General features: G+C 45.9%; 1 protein-coding gene and 1 long non-coding RNA gene across 25 annotated transcripts in view; one reads left to right on the top strand and one right to left on the bottom strand.

The window, feature by feature from the left end:
- Positions 1-26,450, top strand: part of KALRN (kalirin RhoGEF kinase) — a 654,958-nt gene that overhangs the window by 533,167 nt on the left and 95,341 nt on the right. For 2 of the 23 annotated variants that reach the window (XM_059064331.2, XM_059064330.2), the window contains exon 1: positions 8,557-8,854. The exons of 19 other annotated variants lie outside the window; for them this stretch is intronic. In XM_059064331.2, coding sequence (XP_058920314.1) covers positions 8,770-8,854 — 85 coding nt within the window. In that variant the 5' untranslated portion in view covers positions 8,557-8,769. Of the gene's footprint in view, positions 1-8,537; positions 8,855-26,450 lie in introns of those variants that run through there. 2 more of the 23 variants (XM_067034425.1, XM_067034426.1) reach the window with 2 other exon arrangements.
- On the bottom strand, positions 469-9,218 carry LOC136794257 (uncharacterized). Of its 2 annotated transcripts, none has more exons than XR_010840739.1 (3): positions 9,108-9,218; positions 6,402-6,580; positions 469-669 (listed from the first exon to the last, which is right to left on the bottom strand). It is a non-coding gene; the product is annotated as an uncharacterized lncRNA (long non-coding RNA). The 2 variants fall into 2 exon arrangements; XR_010840740.1 differs by having other exon boundaries at positions 6,402-6,575.

Raw genomic sequence — 26,450 nt, 5'->3', positions numbered from 1 at the left:
AGTGCTTCCGTTTCCAAGTCTTGCCATGTTTAATACCAGCTCCCTGCCCACCAGCAGCAGAGGGGCTGTCCACTCATGGACCAGCCTGCTCATTTTCTTGTACTTGCCTTTGGGATAGGACTGGGCTGCCTAGTTTCCCCACCATTGTCCCCCAGCCCAGCCAGGAACGCTGATTCTGATACCACGTCCACTTGCCTTACTCTCCACAAGGCCCTGAAGGCCACAGGAGGTATGGGTGCCTACTTTTGTACACAGGTGGGCATGTAGATAATTACCATTGCTGGCTCCCAGCTGCAGGGGGAGGCCTGGGCTCAGCTCAAACAGTCCATAGCTCCTGTCTCACTTCAAGTAATAACAAAGTCCCTTCTGTGGCTGCAAGGAGGTTCCTGCAGAACCTGCCCCAGAGTCTGTTCTCTGACTTCATCTCCTCTTAGTTTCCTCCTGCTGCTATAACAAATTGCCACAGACTTAGTGGTTTCAAACAACACACGTTTATTCTCTTATAGTTGTGTAGGTTAGAAGTCCAACGTGGGCTCTAGGGGAGAGGCTGCTTCCTCACCTTTTCCAGCTTCTAGAGGCCACCTGCATTCCTTGGCTCATGGCCCCTTCCTCCATCTTCAAAGCCAGCAACGTTGCATCCCTCTGGTCCTTCTTCCAAAGTCACATCTCCTAATGACAACAGTGAGAAAGGTTCTCTGCTCTTAAGGACTCGTTTGATTACATTGTGCTCACCTGGATAATCCAGGATACCCTCCCCATCCCATGGTCCTTAATCACATCTGCAAAGTCCCTTTTGCTGTGTAAGGTGACAGTTACAGTTTCTGAGGATTAGGGTGCGGACATCCTTGTGGGGAGGGGCATATTTTTCCTACCAAATTCTGCCACCTCCTGACCAGCCTGCCTGACTGAACTCTTCCCCAATTGAGCCAGACACTCTGCTATGCAGTATCCACCCCTTCCGTTCCCTCTGCTTGGAACACTCCAGGTCCTCAGATACCTGGATGGCTGTCACCACAGTTCCTTCACATCTCTGCTTGAGTGTCACCTGATTAAAGAGGTCTTCCCTCACTCCCACCCTCTTCCATCCCACTGTGTACCCCTTTTCCTGTTTTACTTTTCCTCATTGCAATTATGGTGCTACATGACATATTTATTAACGTTTATTGTCTATTTCCCATACTGCTGCCCCCCCCCCAGATTTCCTGTACAAGTGCAGGGATTTTGTCTATTCTGTTCATTATTCTGTCCCTGGTATCAAGAACAGTAGCTAGCATAAAAGAAGTTACTGTAAGTATTTATAGGAAGGAAGGGAGAGAGGGAAGAAGAAGGAAGGAAGAAGGAGGGAGGGAGGGGAAGAGAAAGGACCGTGAATCAAGGACCCCTGAGAGAGTTCATGTGTGAAGGGCGAGGCTCAGTGAGTCCTCCATCCCCTGAGAACTGTAGAGGAAACTGGCCAAAGCTTTATCAGGGGAGCCTGAGGATGGGGATGGGGAATGCTGTTCTGATGCTAGGAGTTCTGAGTGAGAAAGTCTTTGAAATCCTGCTTCCTGGGAAATCTTTTCTGGGGACACATGGGTTAAGCACCTCTCATCTATCTGGAATGGTTGAAAACTCAGAAATATAAGGATGGGCAGTGTCTTCCACATTCCCTCCTATTAATGAAATCTTCCATAAACTGACCTGAGTTACATCAAGGCAAAATCCACTTTGCATTTAATGTGTCAGTAACCTCTTCATTGCACCCATGAATCTACATGCTGCCGCAGCTGCTACTTCTGCCTGTGGGAGGGGAGGGGGCATTGACAGTTGGAATGAAAATAGCATCCCTCATAGTGGACACTTGGCAACAGCAAGCCTTCCCAAATTGGAACTCAGAGTGATAGACAGGCACTTCTTACTGTCCGAGTTTGGGAACACTTTGACCTACTTAGAAGTGAACGTTTTTGGAAGTAGATAAAACCTGGAGTGGTTTGTTTTTAGCAACTCCAGCCGCAGTCATCTCTCACTTTGATAAATAGCTTGTCTCCTCCTGAGCTCAGATCTCCAGGAACCCGTCCTGGCTGCCCGCAGCTCCACCCCAGAAGGGCATGAGCACTGTTTGTTCTGGGGGGGACACCCGGGTCCCTTGTGAAACCCCACAGCCTTTTCAGCATTGCCTGGACTACCTGGGGCTTGGGTCATTCCAGAGGATGATCAGACATACTTCCTTCCTGAAAAACAGAGGGTGTTGGCCGGGCGAGCCGAGGCTAAGCTTTTTGAGCATAAGTGAGACAGCCAGAAGGAGGCAGACACTTGTCAGCTGGGCAGGCAGAGAGGGAGCGAGGGACACCTTTACAGGGCATAGTTGAAGACAGATAGGACGAGCTCAGTGGTGGTTTAGTCCTTGGAGTCTGGGAGCTGTCGCTAGGTGGATGGAGGCACCCACGGGGCCAGCAGGCGTGCAGTGGTTAGACCACACTAAACAGGTATAGTTAGGAGAAGAGATTGCTATGCATAATGCTGGCAATCATGCTTTCCCGTAGACATTACTATTAAAATAACACATATAACCTGGGAATGGTTGTCCACGTGGACGTTATACAATTTTGAAAGACGTATTTGGAGTTCTAATTAAATATAGAAGCAATGTACAAATTGTACCTCCTTTCTTTTTTTTTTTTTTTTTTTTCCGGTATGCGGGCCTCACACTGCTGTGGCCTCTCCCGCTGCGGAGCGCAGGCTCCGGACGCACAGGCCCAGCGGCCATGGCTCACGGGCCCAGCCGCTCCGCGCATGTGGGATCTTCCCGGACCGGGGCACGAACCCGTGTCCCCTGCATTGGCAGGCGGACTCTCAACCACTGCGCCACCAGGGAAGCCCCTCTCCTTTCTTTTAATAAGTGTTTCTGGTCACTGATAATTATTATTCTTCACACAAGGATGAAACGTCTACTTTATGTCCAGTCTTGGTCTGCCTCCAGTTTCCCTTTTCTGCCACAAAAAATTGAACCAGCTGCTTTCCTAGAACTCACCTTGTTCTTCTTTGTCTTTGCTCAGGGAACAGTCTTACTCAATTTCTGTTTCTCATATAATTTTCATTATAAATTTTAAATTCCCATATACAGGTTAACTTAGTGACTTGCAGATAGTAGATATTCAAAAACCAACTCTTTGTTGTATAAATGATCAGTGCTTGACAAGAACCTCAGAGTTTTAAGCCACAGTCAGAAATGGAGGCCAGGACAGGATAATATGGGGAAAATTATGAACCACCCTGGTATCAGTCATCAGGCAGTTCACAGGCCAGAAATCTACACAGGGAAGATGAGGGTTAAGGAGCATGCAGTTAGTAACTAGAGAGTGTCGCAGGTCGTGGGAGGATGTCAGAGTCTGAGAAAGTGAAAACATTTGAGACCAGATGCTCCCTAAACTCTGTAGGTACCACACAGGAAGTAATCCCAGAGTCCCAAGGTCCATGGTCCTTTGCCCTGACTTCTTACTGAAATCACCTGCAGAGCTTTTTACAAACTCTAGATGGGAATCTGGATCAGAATCTGGGAGTGGGTGCTGGAAGAGAGATTTATTGCTGGAGGAAAAGGCAGGTAGGTGACCGGTTGGGGTGGAGCTGCCCACAGTCCCCAGAAACCACGCCCACAGCCCTCACCTGGCCTGTTCCGGAGAAGGTGTGTACTGTACTTGTCACTGTAGGAAGGTTCTCACAGGAGTCTCTAGGCCTGAGTTGCAGCACAGTTGCTATTGCCTTCTGTCTCTGGGCTGAGCTCTCAATAAGAAATCTGGATAAATGTGATTTTGAAAAACTCAGTTCCTATAAATCTGAGGAGAATAAGTCTAAAGGACAAAATTGGACACATGTCTGTTGGTGAAAAGGGCAGCTGCCTGAGGTCATGGTCCAGCGTTCGTGAAGCCTGTGGCTAACTTGGGAGAGGGCAGACCCACTAGTCCCTGGTACCAAACCCAGCACTGTGCTATACCGGGCCCAGTATGTGTGCAGGCTGAGACCAGCAGGAATTCTTTGGGGTTCACTGTTGTGGGAAATGGAGATGAGATAAAATGGACACATCGGTAGGCAGAGAGCCTAATTCATGTAAGATAGACTTTGACCAGAAGCATAACTGAAGACAAACTGCCAAAAATAAGAATAAGATTCAACCATCTGTTTGGAAATTAGGAACGCTCCAAAGATATTGCTATAGCTCAGAGGTTCTTAACCTGAACTCTGGGAGTGGGTGGAGTGGAGTTTGAAAACCTTGAGGTTATAGAGGTTCAACCGCCTTATACAAAAAAAGATATTTACTTGGGGGGCTCAGATAAGGTCCAGGGATAGTTAAGACTTTGGAGGAAAGTGTATTCAGGTGATGGCATCAAACTTCACACACAACCCGCTACCTCTCTCTCATTTCATCTCTTTCCTCCATGTTGGCTTTATTCTCAGGCAGCTCTGCTTATGTAGTTATGGCAGGATGGCTTCCAGCTGCTTTACATGAACATTCCACCAACTTAGAAATCTTCTGGGAAGGGATTGCTGCTTTCCCAGTAGTTCTTGCTAAGGTCTTCCGGTTTATTATCATTGGCTGAAATTGGGTCATGTGCTAAATCTGAACCAGTCCCTGTGGCTGGCTGGCCGAGCCCAGGTCATGGGCCCATCCTTAGAGTGGAGGGTGGACAGGGGGAGGATGTCAGCTACATCCACAAACATGGTCTGAGGATGGAGGAGAGCTGGTTCCTCAAAGAAAAATCAAGGTGCTCTTACAAAAAAAAAGGGGGTGTAGATTACAAACAGATGGGAGAGACTTTGCTAACTAATGGTTCTCAAAGTGTGGCCCCTGCACCAACAACATCAACGTCACCTGGAAACTTGTAGAAATGCAAATCCTCAGGCCCCACCCCAGACCTACTTAATCAGAAAGTCTGGGAATGGGCCCAGTAATCCGTGTTTGAACTCACTATCCAGGTAATTCTGAGAACCAGCACACCACACCAATGGTTCTCAAACTGTGCTGCATCTTACAAACACCTGAGGAACTTTAAAAAATACTGATGCCCAGCCTCACCCAAAGGGGAATTAATCTGAATCTTGAGAGGGTTGGAGGGAGGAAGACCCAGGCATCAGTGGTTCTTCAACTTGGTTCCACCCTGGAATCACCTGGAGAACCTTAAAAAAAAATTCTAATACCTAGAACTTAGAAAATCTTCCCTGATGATTCTAATAAGCATCTGTGTTTAAAAACCATTTCCCGGGCTTCCCTGGTGGCGCAGTGGTTGGGAGTCCATCTGCTGATGCAGGGGACACAGGTTCGTGCCCCGGTCCGGGAAGATCCCACATGCTGCGGAGCAGCTGGGCCCGTGAGCCATGGCCGCTGAGCCTGCGCGTCCGGAGCCTGTGCTCTGCAACGGGAGAGGCCACAACAGTAAGGGGCCCGCGTACCGCCAAAAAAAAAAAAATAATAATAATAAATAAATAAAAACCATTTCCCTACCATCCCCTCCAAATTGTCCTGAGAACAATGAAAACATCTAGATGTGAGTTAGAGGATTCAGGCACCTATTTTCTTAAAACCCTCAACTCAAAACTTGGTCAGATATCTGACATTGATTCCCTTCTCTTTCACGTTCATGTTGAATCTGTCCTAGTGGCTAGCTCCACAAGGACTGGGATTGTTTTTGTTCGTGAATGTAGACCCAGTGCCTAGAACAGAGCCTGGCATATAGTAGGCACTCAGTAAGTGTTTGCTGAATTAATGAATTGGTCTGAAATCAGTCAGTGTCCCAGTAGCGTTCAAGACTTCCTGGCTGGGTTGTAGACATCACTGGTATCATTCTGGAAGGCACACGAGGATGGCAGTGGGACTCTTGGGTTACTGGGTTACTGATGCCTAACCAGTCTCCAAAATGTGCGGACCATATCAATTCAAGATGGGTAGTTGTTCCTAATGGTTTAGTGCCTTTAAGTTGACAGTAGGATGGATTCCTGGGTTATAATAAGGACCAGTGGAAACATGCCTGATGGATCCTTTTCATGGAGACTAAGACTACTTTAGGGTCTACTTGTACTCTGATTTTTTTTTGAAGTATAGTTATACAATATTATATAAATTACAGGTGTACAACACAGTGATTCACGATTTTTAAAGGCTGTACCCCATTTACAGTTGTTATAAAATATTTGCTATATTCTCTTTGTTGTACAATATATCCTCGTAGCTTATTTTTTACCTAATAGTTTCCAGTACTCTGATTTCTGAAGCAAGGGGTGAATCTTCCTCAGACATCTAATTCAAGCCAGTTTCTACACGATGATGTTGTCAGCCTCTTGCAAAAGATTATGATGGAAAGATGATCCAGTGTTACTTAAACACAAAGGCCCACAGGAAGGTTTAAGTAAAAAAGGAACTGGTTACTCACCAAGCAACTTTGAAGCATTTTTGAATTCCTATCAGAGTGCCCCAAAAGTATTCAAGGAGGTGGATTGGGTGGGTAGACCAAATATGGACTCTTGTATCATAGCATCCAGACAGTGGATCACAAGCAAAGAAAGTTCAGTTTTCGAAGGGCTGAAGGTACTGGCCATTTTCTTCTCTGGTCTTGCAAGAACAGCAAAATGGGTGTTATATTTGGTGATATAGAAGAGAGAACTAGACAACAGTACTGGTTGCCACATCCTGCAGTAATTCAAGCTGTCAAGATGAGACTGACCAATAGGATTATCAGTGAATTCAGGAATCTGGGGTGTGGGCTGCATAAGCAATTTGAACTTTCATTTCGCTGTTTCATATGTGGAGCACCAGGGGTACATTTCCTGCTCAACAGTGAGATTCTTATATAACACTTGCCAGGAGGGGCCATCAGGGAGATGGCAGTGGTAGAACTAGAAGTTAGATTTTGACTTTGGGTTCTGCTCTTCCTACATGGTGAAGCTTTTTAGAGTTTCTCTTTAGAGTTAAATCATCAGGGCTTCCCTGGTGGCACAGTGGTTGAGAATCCGCCTGCCGATGCAGGAGACACGGGTTCGTGCCCCGGTCCGGGAAGATCCCACATGCCGCGGAGCAACTGAGCCCGTGAGCCATGGCCGCTGGGCCTGCGCGTCCGGAGCCTGTGCTCCGCAACGGGAGAGGCCACAACAGTGAGAGGCCCGCATACCGCAAAAAAAAAAAAAATCATCAAAGCCTCATCATCATTCTTTCATTTCTTCAGATTTAAAAGAGGACCCTACCTTATAAGGTTTTTTGGTGTGGATAAATGAACTAGTGTGTAGAAGGCAACTAGGAAATGCTTGGCACAAATAAATGCTCAATAAATGCTAGCTTTTGTTACTCATGAAGCTGTGCTACTGTGTTTACTGAGCATCGACTGTGTTCCAGCCATGTGGCAGGTGCTGCAACACAAATAAATAAGGCTAAAACCTAAGCATGGTTCAAACTGAGAAAGGAAGCCCCAAATCCTGGTAACTCCTAAAAGTCCGTCCTGTGGCTGTCTTTCTTCCAGGTGGGAATTGAGGGATCAAGCTTCTGTTTTTTATCCCTCTCACAAACTTCCCTTTTTTTTTTTTTTTTTTCCTGATGAATGGGCTCTCTCTACTTTGAGTGCTGTATGTTTCCAGCCATCCCTTTTCCTAAATCTGGACACAAAGGAATGGGAGAGATGCTTTGTGAGTGATAAACGCAGTGGTTCATGGGAAGGTCCAGTTGGTGTGGTGCAAGTGGGCTTCTTGGGGGTGTCGGGGGGATGTGAGCTTGACCTTGAAATATGAAAAGACTTAAAAAGGAAACAGATAGGGATTTAAGTGAACGGATGATAGACCCACTGGGTGTGGTTGGGGGGGTTGAATGGACATCTTCCACCATGAGTAAGGTGTCTGCAGTTTCTCTGTAGGCACTCACTCAACTGGAACTGTAAAACATCTCTCTAACAGCTACTTCATGGATATGTCTTTAAAAATTCTCTTAGCAGTCCTATAACGTGGGAATTCTTTTTCCTTCTTTTATTTTTTAAATGAGGAAACTGAATATCAAAAAAAGTGAAATGACTCGCCTAAGATCAGACAGCTACTAGGTGACAAAACAGCTTTGAACTTCCTTCTTACGGTTTCTTTCCAATACTGAGCTTTCCCACAGCATCATTACCACCCCAGAGCCGATAAAAAGGGGAGGCACAAATATCATTATTAGCCTTAAATATTAAAAAGAAGGAACGAAAAGCGTAGGTGAAGGTGTTTTCAACACAGAGGGGGCTGTCCATGTTCGGAGGTTGAGGAGAAGGAAGGGGTGAACCTGTCAGAGAAAAAGCACTATTGAGCCTTGAACCTTCTAAATCCGCTTTTCTCCCACTTCTCTGGCCTCATTGGATTGAGAATTTTAAGCCAGAGCTGATTGTGGCAGCCTTTGGGTAGAGGAAGCTGCACTAAAGGGGAAGCACCTGTTTTGCGCCTAGGTTTGTGTGCGCTCCTCCTCCCCTTGCGTGCCCCTTGCCGGCGGCCAGAGCGGCCTTGCATAAGGCTCTGGGCCACGCCGCGGGCGGGACTCGGGCAAACAGCTGGACTTTGGAACTCCGCCCCCAGCGCCGCCCTCCCCGCCGGCCCCTCCCCTTCTCCCCAAGGTGGCCCTGGCTCCCAGAAAGTCGGAGTCGTTGTCGTGGTGCGGGAGAGGAGGGCGGGAAGGGACGGCCGAGGTTGCGAGCTGGCTCCGGGGCCGCGGGGCTGCGGTGGCCTGCCTGCTGCGCTCCCACAGCGGCGGGCACCCCGGGCCATGCGGGAGCGCTGGGGCCGCGCGGCAGCATGAAGGGCGGCGACCGCGCGTACACCCGAGGTCCCTCTTTGGGGTGGCTCTTGGCAAAGTGCTGCTGTTGCCTCCCGTGCAGAGGTGAGTGGCTGTCGCTGCTGCGCCTTCTTTTTAGGCAGAGACCGGGGCAGCTGAGTATGGGGTGGCGGGGTGGGGGGGAGTAGACCGTGGTCTGGGGAAAATGGGGGTGGGGAGGGGAGCACGGCAAAGGGAGGGTTTGCTCCCAACTGTGTTCATTGCAGTTTCTGCGGCACGAAGCGGTTCGCTCGCTCTCCACTCTCAAGGAGCTTCTGACTTGGATGCGGAGCTGAAGTTTGGGAACTCAGTTACTTACCGGCGACTTTGGATGCTGGGCTCCAGCCTGCAGAGGGGTTGGGGCGCGGATGCGAGGGAGAGGGAGAGGCCACTCGGAGCTCTGCGCGTCCCTGTAGTGGCAGAGTCACACTTTCCTGCTCTCATTTACATATGGACCTCAGCCGCGGGGTTAACAGATGACTCTTAGCTATAGGAATGTGTTTGACACTTGTCTCTACACCAGGAACTATTTTTGCCAAGTGACAACTGTCTTTGAGGACTAGAGCGGGCTTTTCTCTGCCTGGGCTTTGGCAGGTCAGTGTGGGTCTGCAGTTCTGGGCCGGAGCTTGGCTCATTAATTAACCAAGAACTAACTCTCTATGTACCCAGTTAGGACTGTATTTAATGATGCTGCTAATTTTAGTGTTGTCGAGGAGACTTGCAGGAAGCAACTAATTTCCCCAAAATCAGACTGCAAAACACGATGGTGAGAAGGATGACAGAAGGAAAGTCATCAGTGTATAGCCTATCCTGAAAAAGAAATCGAGCCCTTCCTAGACAGAGTTAACCGATGTTCCTAACACAGTTCATGTCACTTTAACACCTCAGCTTGGAGGGTGGGGGAGATTCTGTTTCTGTGTGGTTAGAAGTGAGAATATAGGCTCTCACTTGACATAAGCCCTTTTAAAATTTCACCTGTTGAGTGTCTCGCCTCCACCCCTATTTGCAACGCCCCAGTCTCCTTACCCATCCTCACCTAACGAGTCCTGATGGAACTTTCTGGGAGTTCCTGGTGAATAAACTTCATCCAAGTGACCACCGCGTCCTCTGTGCTCACCCCACACATAGCCCTGACAGATTCTCCATCCTAAGCAGATAGGAGACTACAAAAACTAATTAAATCTGAAGGACCTTTCCCCAAGTCATTCAGTTCATAATCTCAGCGTCAGAGTCTCTCAATCCTGCATTTAATTAGAATAGCTTGGAACTGAGTAGTAGCTAACTCTCAAAATCAGAATTCAGAGGGAGAAGGAATTTTAGCAGGCCAGGGACCCTCACAAAAATCCAAGCCTAGTTCAGAAACATTCAGAACCAAGGCTGGGAATTGAAGCAAGGGAGTACTAAAAGGGAGAGGAAGCAGGAAATGGCCAAAGGGAATCCAAGTGGGTGGGTTTGCGCTGAAGGCTGGGCTGCTTTCATGGTGAAGGGTTTCCAAGCAGGATTTCTTGGGAGTCCATTTCCTGTCCAAAGGCAGAATTTGGGAACGTGGGCGGTGCTAATCTAAAGGCCCTGCAGCTGCCTCCTTGAGTCCAGATGTGTGGCAGCCGCAGCTCCCTTACAGAGTAATTCTCCAGGGGTCTCTCAGCCTTTGCTTTGTTTGTGAATTGCCCTGGTGGGGCCTTCGTGTGGCGGTGAGAGGAGGGGGCAGGGAGCCCCCTTGGGGTGCCTGCTGGGTCACCTCCTGTCTGCAGGACTGGGAAAGCGGAGGCTGCAGGCTCTGTGGCTTGGGGGCGGGGGGTTGCTGGAGCCAGAGCTGGAGGAGACCATCGCCTCTCAGCTGAAGACAGAGGGAGGCAAAAGGCCCAAGAAGTAAAAGCAGCTTAAAAGGGAGAAGGAGGGTAACAAAGGTGGGTGCCTCTCGCCTTCTCCCTCTTCAGTCCGTATTCTTTGCCACATCTGAAACATGTGAAGATGGAAAACTGGGGCTCCAATCTGAGAAAGATGGTGGGGGACGTGACTTAGCCACCCTTCCAAGAGCCCCTGGCGGCCACTGGGCAGGATGATGTGTCTGAGGTGTTGTGCACTGCCTGGGGGCTCCCTGAGTCTGCTCTAACAGCAAGGAGAGCTGAGTCCCCACCCAGCCTGAAGGCATATATTCAAAGCAGACTGAAAAGATAATGTCTTGTACTGAGCTTGAATGCATTGTCCAGAGCCCCAGAACTCCGTAGGTAGAAACTGCAACACAGAGAAGGGCTCAGGCAAGAGTCTGAGAGGCTGATGGGAGTGCAGGGCATCTACACTAGGGACGGTTGGCCTCCCTTTTCAGTTAAACCAGTTCCTCTGGTTGTACAGATGACTGTGAAGCTAATGGTTTAGAACTCACTACTATGGTTCCTGTGTCAAGGGGCCTTGACTAACTGGCTTCCAGTCACTCAGCATTTAAAGGACACCCCTTCTAAAGGCTGGGACAAAGGAACCAAGAGGAAGTGGAATGTTCTGGTTATTTTTGACACAAAGCTAAGCTATCCTGGACTTGCTCTGGTGAATCCTAAGTGGTTGTAATTGTTAACACTAGGGTAAGAGTCAAGGATTTAGTGACGTACCTTTGTGGCCTTTAAACATCATATTTGAGGGCTTCCCTGGTGGCGCAGTGGTTGGGAGTCCGCCTGCCTATGCAGGGGACATGGGTTCATGCCCCGGTCCGGGAAGATCCCACGTGCTGCAGAGCGGCTGGGCCCGTGAGCCATGGCCGCTGAGCCTGCGCGTCCGGAGCCTGTGCTCCCCAACGGGAGAGACCACAATAGTGAGAGGCCCGCGTACCGCAAAAAAAAAAAAAAAAAATCGTATTTGAGAAAAATATGGACGAAGTTAGTGGAGCTTGTCTTTGGATTTGGAAAAGTGAGGAAGGCAAGTCTCTTGTGTTCTTCTGTTCCAGTTTTTGGTTCTGTTGAGTATGGGTGTGGCAAAGGGGTTTGATGAAAGATGACCTTCCTTCCGTACCTTGAAATAAGTATTGAAGGGCAGGAAAACTGAAAACCAAGGGTAGAACAGAAATAGAGATGGGTGAGAAGGAAGAAGGACAGCAAATACATTTATAACTGCCTTTTTGGAAGTGAAAAATAGCCAAACATGAAATAATGGCATGTGTGTGTCTGAAGGGTGATTGATCACTGATGTCACGCTCTGTGGGAAGTTTGAGGATTTCTTTGGCTGCTTCGACTTTCCTCTATACCTGAAGAAGTGGGTCCATTCTGGGTTCTTCTTTAGTGATCTTACAGTTTTAAAAAGCAACTTGTTTCCGAGTGACAAAAAGGATTTCAGGTCACCTGGAGGGTTGCTAAGTCATGTGCTACAGACCAGAATTTGTGACTTCTTAGATCATGGAGCCTAGAGATTTTTCAGACCTTGATAGTTGGAAGCCAGTTTTAGAGCCTTTAATTTTCTAGTCAATTAACACTGGGTATAAGGACAAAAGTCGCTTCTTGGAAACCTTTCCTGACTGCTGCCCTCGTCTGCTTCTCCACAGTGTGCGTGGCATTTATTTATACTTGCTTACTGTTGTATCATTGTCCTTGCCTCTCGAGCCCATGTGACATCACATCTCCCCGTTTGTACTGTGAGACAGTACCTAGTTCAGAAGACTGTCTCAGAAGTGAAGAGAGGAAAGGGTGGCGACTTATCCAGGCCAAGTAAGTTCACAGGAGAGGTGCTGGGATCACAGTCCCATGGCTCTTTCGCCACATGGGCGATTGAGGCTGACATCACAGGGTGTGGGTAAGAGTTATGGGGGTTTACAGGGCATCCCGAGTCATCCTTATCTATAATTTCTCTTTTTCCCCCTACGTTTCCCCAGAATCACTAAGTAGGAATCTTATGATTGGATGTGAATATTCCTTCTTTGGCCCATGAATTAATACAGCTCATTTTATAAACTGAATTTACTGTGGGAAACCATGACACCAAGTTCCTTTAGAAAGGTGTTGGTAACCTCAGAGAGGAACAAAAGTGACATTCACTTTTGTTTACTTTAGTTAACCACCCAAGGGCCAGAGAAGCCTTGGGGCCCTGAGGTATACATCCCTTTTTATTTCTTTATCTTCCAGGAAGTGCCTTTACCACTATGAAAATTGAATTGACCATTTAGCATGTATGTTTGTCCATTATATCTCTCGATTTTCTCTGCCTCCCAGGGATATACCTTAATCTGGGGAGAATTTCCACACATATGTACTGTTGCCAACCTAGATCTTATGGTTTTCTTCCCAAACCTAATTCTCTGACTAGTGGGTAGTAACAAGGATATCAATTATTCCCTGCCTTCCAGTCTTAATGTAGCCTAGTAGAAATAGGAGTATATGGATTTGGTTGGGGTGGAGGAGATTGGAAGCGGAAGCCAAATGTCCTCTTTTGGTACAACTGTGGGTCCAACAATCACTGATCATGCTGTAGGCATATCACCCCAGGGGTTCCATGTGCTACAGGTTGGTAAGTCCTAACGTGAGATAAAAAGATAAAAACTCAGACTCTGTGTTTTTATTCAAAATAAAATGGTTTTGGTTTTGTTTTGTTTTTTCTAAAGTGAACATGGGGGATTCACTTCGGAGCCCCAAAATGCTGTAAGCCTACCTTAGTCTGGAGCAGTGTTTTTGGTTTTCTACTTAATGAAGTTCCTCTTGAATCTTGGTGCTTCTCTTCTGCCCTAAAAAGACTCCCCATCCTTTTGAAGTACTGCTCCTTTTCCGTGAATGTGAATGGCTGCACGGCCTGCCCTCTCCTTCAGACCACGGCCCAGCTTTTCCATGTCCTAGGAAGAGCGTGGGTCTAAAAGCTGAGGGGGGCTTCTCAAGCAGAAGGGGCATTACCATGGGAAGTTAGAACTGGAAGCAATCTTAAAGATAATTTAATAGGTCTTTTTTTCTACCGGAAGAAACTGAGATCCAGCCATTTAGTAGCAGAGTCAGACCTAGAGCCCTTTTCCAGTGTTCTTTCTGCAACTCCATTTTTGTCTTCCTGGGCATGCAGTTTCTCTTACTCTAGACAAAGGCACGGCTGGCCCAGCTTAGAAGGGTAGAGGCTGACCCCAAGCTGGAACTTGGGTGTTAACTGTGGAATGATCTGTGGTTCTGGGGGTGACTGCATTGCCTGGAGCCATTGGGATCTGGACCTCCCTGTTCTGCCTTCAGTGGCTGTTCTGTCCCAAGACCACAGAAGGCAGAGACCGCAGTCACACCTCCGTCTTTCCCAGAGCAGCTTCTGCACATTGTTCTTAGTAAATATCTGTTCATGTTTTCCCCTCTGGTTCAATTTAATTCCAAAGGCCCCTCCCCCCCTCCCCCCGCTTTCTTTCTTGTCTCTTTTCATGAAGTGTACCCTTTCAGGTGGAAATGAATCAATGAAATACATTCCTGTCATTCCGTTTTTGAAAGTCACTGGTTTTTATGTAACACACAGTGTTTTAATCCATTTGACAAATGTTTATGTGCTGACTGCCTGCCAGCCCTGCGCTGGATACTGGGGGAGAATGGATGGGAATCATAATGGCAATGACCCCATTGGGCTGCTGTGAGGATTAGTTAAGACAATGTATGTAAAGGGCTTAGCGTAGCACCAGGCATATAAAGTGCTTTAAAAAGGTTAGCTACTAATGGTAACAGTAGTTAGAATACTAAACATAGAACCCATACTCAGGGGACTCACAGATAAATATCTGTGGGTCTTCTAGGTGGTAATGCTGCAAATCTACATTCCTAAGCAATTTAATGGTCTTGGTTCAAACCATTGTCAGCTGTGCCTCAGTGCTGTAGAGTTGCCACTGTGGGGAAAGAAAGCTTGTGATCTGTAAGTACGATAGGAATTTCCTTTTTTAAAAAATTAAACCAATTTAAAAAGATACAATGCTTCTAGTATTATAATCACTGTGGTTATGTAAAAGAACATCTGAGAGAAGGTACTGGCAAGATACCCTAAGCATCCTCGAGTTATTCTTCTCTGAGGGGAAACACAATGTACAAGCATTGGAACATGGCTACGCCAGGATTGAAGTTTAGGTCCTGAAAACCTATGTTGTGTAAAAAGACATCACTTCTGCCTGCCCCTTGACTTTGGCTAACAATCTAATTGAGAGCCATTTTTCTGATCCCATTAGCCAGCATTTGTTGCACACCCTTCATTTGCAAAGCTTTGCAGGTCCTCTTCAGGCTGTTTTTGCCTAGGTAAAAATCATGACCTGCCCACAAGCAGCCCCCAAGGTTCTGGACATTCTCTGAAGTTTGGCCATTATCTTGTGTATTCCTTGTGGTCGGGAGACATGGGTAGCTTGGCCCCCCTGCTTGGTCTATTCAGTGACTAATGGAGTTCCTCTTTTGAGGTTGACAGAACCTTCTGTGTTATAATACTTCCTGCAAGGAGGTGAGCCCTGGTTACACTTGCAAGGCAGCCAAGAGGCTGCCAGGTTGGCTTTAGCCAGATAAAAGAGTTGTGCAACAGGTCCTTTCACATTCTTCTTGCTTTCCTGGAGACCATAGTGAGGAAACTGGCGAATTGAAAGGAAGGGAAACTGCTTCCGCTGCTTGGTTGAAACAGTACCTCATAAAACATCTCTGTATGCAGGTACTTGCTTTCCTTGGGGTGGCATTAGTTGCAGGCATCTGTTTGGTCTCTTACAGCACCTGGTGTTCAAAAGGCTCTCAGGACAGTCCCAGTTTCTTCTCTCCCACCATTAGTATCTCCGTTATTGCCTCCAGGGAGAAAGGGATATTATCTTTCCCCATCCAAAAGAGAACCAAGCCTCACTGTTAAAAAAGAATTGCGAACACTTCACTTCTGCATAGATTTTGGATGTCAGGCTTACACCTGTGTGCTCCCTCCTCATCTTCTTTCTCTGCTTAGAGCAGAAGTTCTCCAAGAGTGGTTAACACTGGAGAAAATGTTGGAAATGCAGATTCTTGGCCCCACTGACTCAAACTCCAGAGTGAGCCCCAGCACTCTGTGTTTTAACAAGCCCTCCAAGAGGCTTAATATTTTTGGTTTGTTCTTTTCTCTCCTCTCCACACTCCCCACCTTCCTCTTCCTTTCCCCTGGCTCCAGCAAGGGCGTCTGTGACCTACTTCCTGGGGATTCTGCTTTGAGAAGTGGGGGAGGCCCTTACCACTCACTGTTACTTGCCAGGAGGGTCAGGGGTGACAGGGAGGAGGTTGGAATTAGGAATCACGTACATCTTCCCTGAGCCCTTCAGCCCCCAGGGGTGAGTAAGGGTAGTTGTGGCATCATTCTTCCCATTTAAGACTCCTTCCCTCTTATGTTCATTTTCCTCAGGCTCTTAAAAGGTAACTATGCTTATTACTTCAGAAAAAAAATCAAAAGTTAGGCAAACAAAAAAGACCATAAAAGCATAACTTTGTAGCATAATCCTAACTACCTCGTAACAACTACTTAATCACTTAATGTATCCTTTTCTATATGTTTACTCCTTTTAAAATAAATGGGTTCATATTTGTAAATATATTCTGCCTTAAAACATGATTTCACTTAATCTTCAGAACGTCTTTCCATAGAGATGCATTTCCGGGATCCTTTTAGTGGCTACAAAGGATTTCGCTGCAGACAAGTATTGAACTTGACAATTGCTGGTACTGATTTAATATAATGGCTAAAATTTGGTGAGAAGGGATGAGGAAGAACCCTGGGTTAAGAAATAGATCTTTCCAGAATCAGACTGTACAGTCAGATTCTTGTCCTGGAGTTTATGAATCTCCACTCCCTACATCCCACCTTTCCTTTCTCCGAGATATATTTCACCCCACGGGAGGGGTACAACTTACCCCTCTCCCCGGTGAGACCAGTGTGCATGGGGCTAGAGCTGCATGTTTTACCCACTCAGCCTTTTCTTGCTTTTGTGCTGTTAGGAATCTCCTCACTTCTGAGGCTTCTAATTGTGCAGTTGCCTTCATGAGTAGGTCCAGGGATTTCTCTTTTTCTCATTTTGAGACATGCCTCCAAAGATAGGTCATTTCAAAATTATTGTTACTGGGAAAGAGAGCCTTGGTTTTTTTAAAAAAAATCTGCCTAGCAAAATCATACATAAACATTGGGAAAACATTTGAAAATACAGATAAATGAAAATAAAATCCCATTACCTAGAGAGAGCTATGTTAACATTTTAAATATATCCTTTTAATTTTTTTCCAGGTGTGTATTTTTTCCAGAAATAGGGTATAGTAGTGTTACAAACTTTTTTCTCGTAACATACTAAACAACTTCCACGACGTTTTTGTGGATGCATTCAGTGATATGCCAGCTCAGCTCAGGTTGGGATTGTTAAATAGTCAATGGTTAAGCCATTGGTAGCTTGAAATCAGCCATGGTGGGAGTAGTTATACTAAGAATGTTATCAGATACCACAAATCAAGGTTTTTTGTTTTATTCAGAGAGCTGGTTTATCAACATACTACTAGGTGCTCATTTTATCATGTGTAAATATGTCTTGTTTTTGTTTTCAACCTCCCTATTTTTGGTTGATTCTAATTTTGCTATTATCAACAATATTGTAATAAGCATTCTTATAGTTAAGTCTTAACACACAACTATAATTACTTCCTTAGGATAAATCCCTTGAAGTGGAGGTCCTAAATGAAAGGACATCCCAAATTTCAAGACCTAGTTGTTGCCAGTTATCCCCAATTTTATACCGATTGAAAGGAAGAGTGTCCTGTTCTTTGTTTAAAGAGGATTTATGAGAAACATCCTCTGGGACCAGGAATTTCATGTCTCTCCTGTTGTTTACTTCTGTTTACATTTTCTGAATTAACTTAATTCTTTTTATATAAGGAAATATGCTGGCTGAAAGCCTTTGATTCTTAAGCTACGTACTGATAAGCAGGGTGTAAAAAATTTCATCTTGCAGTTGTTCTGGATTGAGAGGCAATATATCATGATGATTAAGAGCTTGGACTCTGGGGCCAGAACGAGTTTGAATCCCAGTTCTACCAGTTACCTGTGTGACTTTGTGCAAGTTACCTAAACTCTGCCTCAGTTTCCTTGTCTGGAAGATGGAAAGGATGATGGAATCTAGTCACGGAGTTTTTACAAGGCTTAGATGGGTTGACATAGGGAAATCACCTAGAACTGGCGCATGGTGAGTGCTGTGTAAGCGTTGGATTATTGTTAGCATTCATGAGTATATAGAAGTCTCTGTGGAATTGTGCCAAGTATCACATTCAAATGATTTCATTAGTTCCTTAATCCTATGAGAAATTGAGCTGAGCATATTTTGTATTGATCCCCAAATATTTGAGTACCATGTGGCAGGTATTAGACTAGCAACCATAGAGAATTTAAGATGTTTCCATGCCCCTGAGGATCTTGCAGTCCAACTTGGGAGCTGCCCCATAAGCATAAAACAGTAAATAATGACCAAAAAAAAGGAAAATAGTTGCTGAAGACAATAAGAGGAAAGATGCTTCAAGGTCCTGCCTGATTTCTGACTAACATAGTTATGCAGAAGCTGATGAGAGCACAGTGCCGGGGGTGATCTGGGAGGACTTCTCAGGAGATATAGGGTTCTTTCTGGGCCCTACAGGGGCTTTTAAAGGGCTGAGTATATAGTGTGAGCAAAGCAGCAGGGACGTGCAGGGGACCACAGAGTAGAGGTGAGACCTGCCTTCTCAAGCTGTGCTGTCTAATTCTGTAGCCACTAGCCATATGGGGCTATTGCAGACTTGAAATGAGGATGGTCCAAATGGAGCTGTACTGTAAGTATAAATTATATACCAGATTTCAAAGGTTTAGTACAGAAAATGTAAAGTAGCTCAGTAATCTTTATATTGATTACATATTGAAATGATCATATTTTGGACATAGTGGGTGAAATACAATATATTAAACTTAATTGTACCTGTTCGTTTTTACTTTTTTACTGTGACTACTAGAAGATTTTAAATGATATAAAATTATATAATTTTATTTTTTATATAATATAAAATACATGGCTCACATTTGTGGCTTGAATTATATTTCCTTTAGATGGAGCTGTCCTAAACTTTATAGTCCATGATACGTTGATGTGCCAGCGTAGAAAGGATATAGAGTTGGAAACTTTCACCCCATTCCAGGGCTAATCCAGGGCCGTCCTGCGGCCCCTCCATAATTCCAGGAGGATGGCAGTCTCTCTGATGCTTAAAGATGCCCATAGGCGTTCTCCACTGAAAATTTCAAGCAAAGCAGTTATACATTTTCCTTTCTGAGCAACATAGTTTGTGAGGAAACAAACAGGACTGAAATTGCAAGTTCTCCTCATGGAACTCAGATTAGCCAGCTTTTAGGAACATAATGTCGGGAAGTCCTGGAAAGAATAGTGAACAGGAAGACTGACAACGTGCTACCATCTCCCAGCTGTCTAACCCCCAGCTGACGGACTTCACTCCAGTCCTACCTCTTCATATGGCATAAGAAGTGTGACTGGCCTGCATGTCCCCAGGGTCTCAGGGATAAGATGGGCCGGAGGGAGCCCGCTGTTCTGATTCAGGACCGAGGTCCAGAGAAGGCATGACTAGATGGGTGCATGCAGCTCCTGGTTGAACTCTGGCAAGTTTCGTTTTGCCATTTAGCTGAATGACGTTTGAGTGTTTGATTCATCCTGAACAGCATTTCTCATCCCATTTTTGTCCTCCTGAAGCATCACCGAGTGTCTGGCAGAGTGCAATGCTATACAGGCTATTGGGACCATCTCCCTATTTGTGTAGGGAAAGTTGAATATATAGCACGCCTTGCTTGTATGGCATCATAGAACACTAGAATTTTACAGCATTACAGAACATAAAGATCTCAGTTTTATCCATGAGAAGAGCACTTTGGAAAAGAGAAAAGACTTACCTGAAGTCTCAGCTGGTAATGAGTAAAATGGTATCATTCTGTCTTTAGCATATTGCTTATACCTTTACAGAGAAGACAGTGAAACATAGAATAGTCCTGCCCTTTTTTGGGGGGGGGGGTGGGGATGGAGAGGGTAGAAGCACTGGATCAAGTCTTCTGGGAAATCCATCTCTTTGGAAGGAATCTGGGGGGGCAGGGATCCCAGTGAATCAGAAATCGCTCTCAGGTTCCTGGAACTATGTCCTAGCCACCTGCTCTAGATCTGCTCCCATAGGAATCTATCCTACAGTGACCACTTGCATCTGGTGTTTCTAAATGTCTAGACGGATTCCAGGGGAACTTTACGACTCTGAAATCACAGCTGGATTCCCAGAACCTAGAGCTGAGGGCCAAGTCCCACAGGTCCTGACAAAATCAGGATCTGTTCCACTGGCCTGGAGTCTCCAAGTGAGGCAAGGCTATGTGGGGGACCTTCTTTAGACATGTCATGGGGTCTTCCTATGACCTTCCAGGCCTTATGGAAGGTCAAGGTTGATCCGAAGCCAGGCCTGGATAGCCAGTGTGCTCCAGTCTAATCAGGGTCCCATGAAGCCCTCCCAGACAACCCAGGGAGGTTTGTGGCTGCCACAGTATTCTGGGTGCCTTACTCGAAGTTTCCTGGGCTGGTCATCTCTGACTCCTCCGACACTGAGGGATCATTGGCAATCACAGCCAGTGAACAAAGTGGATGTGGCATTGCCCTTGTAAATTTACAGTTTAGAGAGGGCAGCAGATCTCTCTCTCACACACACAGATCTTTATAAGTGCTCCCAAAGGGCACCGTGAGAGTATCTGTTGGAGGGAGAGGGGAGGAGGTAGAATTTACACTGGGGCAAAAGGGACCTTGTTTGAGGAACTGACGTAAGTACTGAAAGTCTGTTACTGCCATTCTTCTGGTCCCCAAGTGGACCACATTTAAAGGGTCTTTTCAGTTTTGCTAACTATCGTGGGAGAACACAGGGAAGTAGAGTAAAAGAAGCATAAAGCAAGACAGTTTATGGAGGTCACCTTGCTTGACACTGGCTTGCTTCAAGAGCTCATGTGCCATTCTTTGGTCCACAGGCACCTGGGGAACCTGTACTGTGTCCATAAGGGATCATTGCCGAGGCCCTCACTTCCTAATTCATGACCTGAGTTCTAGGGAGCTGTCGTGTTCCTACATATCTTGACACTGGGATCCACATGAAAAGGGCCAGATTCCCATTCACCATTACCCACTTTGGGATTCCCCCCTCCCGCCCCCCGCCCCGGCTCTAGTTTCTGCTCTGAGGTGTTGCCATCCACAGCTGCCACCTCCTGTAGGGATACACCCCCAATCATGGATGAGAAAAGGTTTCAGCTGAGTCAGAGTGAACCTCTTCAGCAGTGCCGTAGACTTGACTCTATAACATGCCGGACAGTGTACTCAGTGGCCTTCTGAGACCTTTTCCGGTTCCCATTCCACAAAGGGTTTAAAAAACAGACAATCCTATTTGTTTACTTGGATTCTGTGTGAAGGTGGGCGAAGACCTCAGTAACCTTTTGGGGTTTTTCCCCAGCCTTTCTAATTTTTAAGTCCCTGTTTCTTTGTGCTTTGGTTTGGAAAGTATATCCCCTTCCCGATTTAACTGATGCCCTGACTACCAAATAGTGCTTCCACTTGGGGTGTAATCAACTACCTCTCCCAGAGTGTCTGTGGATCTCCTCAAACAGCCAGTTTCCCAGCTCCTTCCCGGTGAGGTGGTCAGGTCTAAGTTTAACTGTGACCTTCTGCCAGCATACACAAGCGAGGACTGCAAGAGCAAAATCAGAGCTGGTCTGTTCTGAGGGGTGTGTGTGTGTGTATTGTAGGAGTTAGAAGAGTAGGTGGGCAAGTCTCCCCAAAAGACCAGATTAACCCTGGGAGGAGAAGTGGAGGAGTTCAGGGTGGGGAGAAGTATAGTCATCCCAAAGGATGATTGGGGTTTATCCTAGCTTGGCTGGGTCCCTGGGAGAAAGCCAAATTCTCCACCCTCTTGGTTTCCTCCCACTGTAAAGTATCAGCGACATAGCTCACCTGGCTTTGTAATTACCGTGGCTTCCTTCCAAGCATTATGCCACAATTATGTGCTCACTCTTGCCTTTTATTCCAAAGTCACCAATCCCAGGTTCATGAGATACAATCTGCACATTGTATTGTATAGATTTCAGCCCTTGTTTCGTTGTCTGGGGTGCATCTTTGCTGGGTTTGCATCTTTTTCTCTTTCAATGTGTACATATCTGAGAGACGGGACAGAGGCAGTGTCTGTAATTCTGTTGGTAGAATAGCTTTGCACATTTTTATACTAAAAAAAAATTTTAGGGCTTCCCTGGTGGCGCAGTGGTTGAGAGTCCACCTGCCGATGCAGGGGACACGGGTTCATGCCCCGGTCCGGGAAGATCCCACGTGCCGCACAGCGGGTGGGCCCGTGAGCCATGGCCGCTGAGCCTGTGCGTCCGGAGCCTGTGCTCCGCAACAGGAGAGGCCACAACAGTGAGAGAGGGCTGCATACCGGAAAAAAAAAAAAAAAAAAAATTAGTATAAAAATATGCAAATGCAAAGGATTGAAACCGGTTTAGTTTGTAAAATATTTCTTATTATAACTTAGTCACACCTCCAATTTGTGTTTATAGTCATAATTACCATCCTACGCCATAAAATTCATACATACATATGTGACATTTTTAGAATGGTATCAGATTGTGACTCAGATAGGACAATCTTATTTTTCTGTTTGCTCTCTAACAAACAGAGGCAGGTTTGGAGAGGCCATGTGGAGCGTATGTGTCTTTCCAAAATGCCCTGGCATGCACTTGAGAGGAGAAACAGATCACAAAGCTTCTAGAGCTGGGATTCTAGCACTTTGTGACAGTGTCCAGGTTAGTCTTACAAACAGGGACTTGTCTAAGAAGCGAACATGGGCCATTTAGCTCTCTTATGCTCCTCTGTCATTTTCTGTAAGTAAATGAGCAGGATTTTTGAGGGCAATTCTCTCTTGAGCTCAGGTCTCTAAGGGAAGACAGTGGGTTAGAGAGGGTCAGACTAAGTTCCCATCCTGTCATTAGAATTTACTAAATTACATTAGTCTAGTTACTTAGCTTCTTTATATTAATTTCCTCATCCTTATACCTGGGAAAATACAGGTATTTACTGGAGTGTGTGTGTATCACCTAGTATAGTCTTAGCTTTCTGGCACATAGAATGCACTCAGTAAATGCTATTGTTATTATGAACAATGATATTCTTTCTCATCATCAGATATTTCTCTGACTTACAGGGCAGTAATTTGAGATGGACCATTAAGTGGGGTGGAGGATTAGTGAATATTTTTCAAAGCTTTCCAGGAAAACAGACTTGTAACTTATTAGACCTCTAATTACTGGCCTTTTGCCCAATTTTTGATCCCCGGGAGTGTCCTTGTTCAAAACAAGTTGCTGATCTGGTGGGGTCCTAGGGCTGATTCAGGATGACAGTTTTTCTTAAGAAAGAGGTAAAAGGTCTCCTGCCTGCACCTGGCCAGCGTGTTGAATTCTTAAGCAGTTTCTCAGCAGGTCACCACTAAAGACCTTTATTTGTTTAGTTTGTGCCATTATCCTATATTCGTTTCCAAAGTTGATCATCTTGGATGTGTTCCTTTAATTACTACAGTTACCTGATATGCTCTGGTAAGTATCTGATCTTTCATTTATGGCTTAGAAATTTCTCTTCTGTCCTCAGCAACCAATCAGAGCTTCTTGTATTCAGAAACCATATTTATCACTATTAGACAAAAACAAAGAAACTTGACATTTTGGTTAAATGTATTATTGGTTAGATTTTAGAGTACTTTTTCCAAGAGTGAAACTCACTTATAGACCTTCATATTCAGCGGGTAGGTGGAAGTCAAAAGTCCCCCAAATTGACTCTCGTGGGACCTGTGTGGAGTCAGGCCATGTGACCATCCTTGACTTAATCCCTGTGGCCCAGGGGATAAAATATTCCAGTTATTTTAGGACCCACCCCTGGGGTGGGGGTGAGGCTAGAGATTGAGCAGGGACAGGGTTTCAGCTCACAAAGCTGGGAAGTCTGGGGGTGCTCCTGTGCCGGGGAGGCCAGCCAGCAGACCTCGTCCCTATCGACCCATAGGCCCTGTGGTCTAATGAGAAATGGCCGTGAGTTTAAGGACAGCTGAAGCCTTCTGCCTCTTCTGTTGCACGTGCTCAGGGGACAGCACTGGCCAGCTCTTCGGGAGGGGTACGGAAGTTGTGTGCTGGGGATGCCTTGTGAAGAGGTGACACGGGGAGTGTGTCTTGAAGGGTCAGGTGGGATACTCTTCATCTAAGAAGTCGGGCAGCATGGGGAAAGGACGTGGGGTCGTGGATGGGAGTGGAGTATCTATGGACATGATTTGCCATGTGGTACTACAGTCTCCCCTTTGTTCTTCTTTGGGGAGTCAGCCTACACATTTCACATATGAGAAGACTGAGGCTCAGACAGATGAAGTGATTTCCCCAAAAGCATGTGGTTAATAAATTGAGTCCTGGTCTCTTCTCAATATTCTACTCTCTCTCCTACTTACCCTGCTGCCCAGCTTGATTCTGATCTTTTTATCAAGTTCTATATTTTTTTTATTACTGTAATGGAATTTGGTACAGTTCCACATTGTGTCCCTGAAACTATGGGATGGGTTAGCAGTTCCAGAAGCAGCTTTTTCTTGCGGGGTATTACTTTTATTTGCATATGTAAACCCTGTGCCGCCAAAGCTCTTAACATAAGCATTGCCTGGCATACACACACACACTTTCATACCCTAAATAGCAGAGGCCTAGAAATGTTTGTCTACTTTTGCCAACATCTGACTATGATTATCTTTAACCACAGTCACACTTGTTTGTCTCTTAAAATAGTATTGACCCTCCCAGGAAGGCTGTTTCTAGTCAACACAGCCCTCCCAGAGCCCTGTGTATTCCACCTGCCTTCTCCTGGTAGCCGGGACAGCCGTGATTGACTGTGATTAATTTCCCTGCGCCCTTGTGTTGATACTCCTGAATTCTTCCTTAGGGTTCACAGACCTCTCCTAGTGACAGGATTAGATTTCACCTCCAGAGCCCACCTGTTGACTCAAGTAACCGAAAGTGTAGCTCTCCCTGCGATGTCCATCAGCCATTCTTCCTTCCTGTCCCTGCCTCTGCCCACAGGCCACACCACTCTGCAGGGGTCAACTTCCCCAGAGGAGAGCCGCCTACAGGCCCAGCTGTGTCTGACCTGTGGGTGGACCCAGCCAATTTTTGAAATGGAATATACCTTCTCCCTGTTCCTGAGCATGGATATTAAAAATGTGTGTCCCTGCTTTGGGATTCTGTCTTAGAGAAAGTCAGTATCCCCCTCTGCTAGCCTGTAGGGTTCCTTTGCTTTAAGGTAAAAGTTGCTTCATTTTGACTTTGAACTTGAAGAGAGTTAGAGGGGGATGAAAGTGTTGTTTTACCTCACAGTTTCTGTCTACAAATCACCCCCTACCCACCGTCCCCCATCCCCTGGAATAATACATCATACCAAGCCAAGAAAACCTGCTCTCAGGTGGTGGTCTTCAAGCGGGTCTTTCTCACAGCATCATCAGGATAAAGGAAATGAACAGCATCAATTCACATGTGTGATTCTGGGTGGTGTGCTCTGGACTTGGATCCCATCGCTAAGAGATGCCTTTTCTGAAACAATCAAGGGGACATGTGGGTGGCAAACACAAAGACCTACCGGTAAGGACTGAAAAAAAAATAGTTTATCAGGATTGCTTTTCCGTTTTTCAGGCTTGCTCTATGCTTTGAACAGTGTGTTCTCCAGAGTAGGGGCATGGAGGTCACCAACTAGGGTCTGAGAAGAGCCACTCCTGGTGCCATTGTTGGGCTATATTGCTCATCCCGAACCACAGAAGTTGTTTCTGCATAACCTTGTGATAGTAGAGTTGAAAGGTGAGGTGCTTAATGGTAGAAAATAGGTTTGGGAGATGTAGGTTGCAGATGAGCTCATGAAAGCCCTGTAAATATTTTTATGATCCTTAAATTATCCCACTAAATAGAGTGAGGACTGTGCAATTCCCATTCTTCTGGGTTAGAAATAGTTCAGATTTTTCCACACTTGAAATTTGAACTGGAAATTTAAAAATTCATTTTTGTGTGTGCAGATAATAGGGTGCATTAAAACACTTTCATCCCCACCCCTACTGAGGTCCTTCATCCAGATGAGGCTCAAAACTATGAGTGTAGATTTTAGAGTCCTGCATACCTGCCCTAAACACTGGCTCTGTCATTTACCACTTCTGCAACTGCCAGAAGGGACTTAACCTCTCTATGCCACATTCTCGGTATCAAATGGGCATCATAATAGCACCTGTGCACGTGCAGGGTTGCAGCCATTACACGAGACTGCAAGTAAAATGACTAGCATATCTGTCACGTTGTAAGATCTCAGTAAAGAACAGCATGTAAAACATAAATGTAGAGGATGGGGATGGTTGCACAACACTGTTGTGCTCTTAAGTGGTTAAAATGGTAAATTTTATATTTATATATTTTATCACAATAAAAGGAATTTTTAAGCCATACCCCCAAAAAGGTAGACGTATGTGTGAAAGAGAGCAATTTTTTTTTTTTTTTTTTTTTTTGCGGTACACGGGCCTCTCACTGCTATGGCCTCTGCCATTGCGGAGCACAGGCTCCGGACGCGCAGGCTCAGCGGCCGTGGCTCATGGGCCCAGCCGCTCCGCGGCACGTGGGATCTCCC

The sequence above is a fragment of the Kogia breviceps genome, chromosome 5 (genome assembly GCF_026419965.1).
Source record: "Kogia breviceps isolate mKogBre1 chromosome 5, mKogBre1 haplotype 1, whole genome shotgun sequence".
NCBI classification, from domain to species: Eukaryota; Metazoa; Chordata; class Mammalia; order Artiodactyla; family Physeteridae; genus Kogia; species Kogia breviceps.
This window is presented reverse-complemented; position numbering and strand designations above follow the sequence as displayed.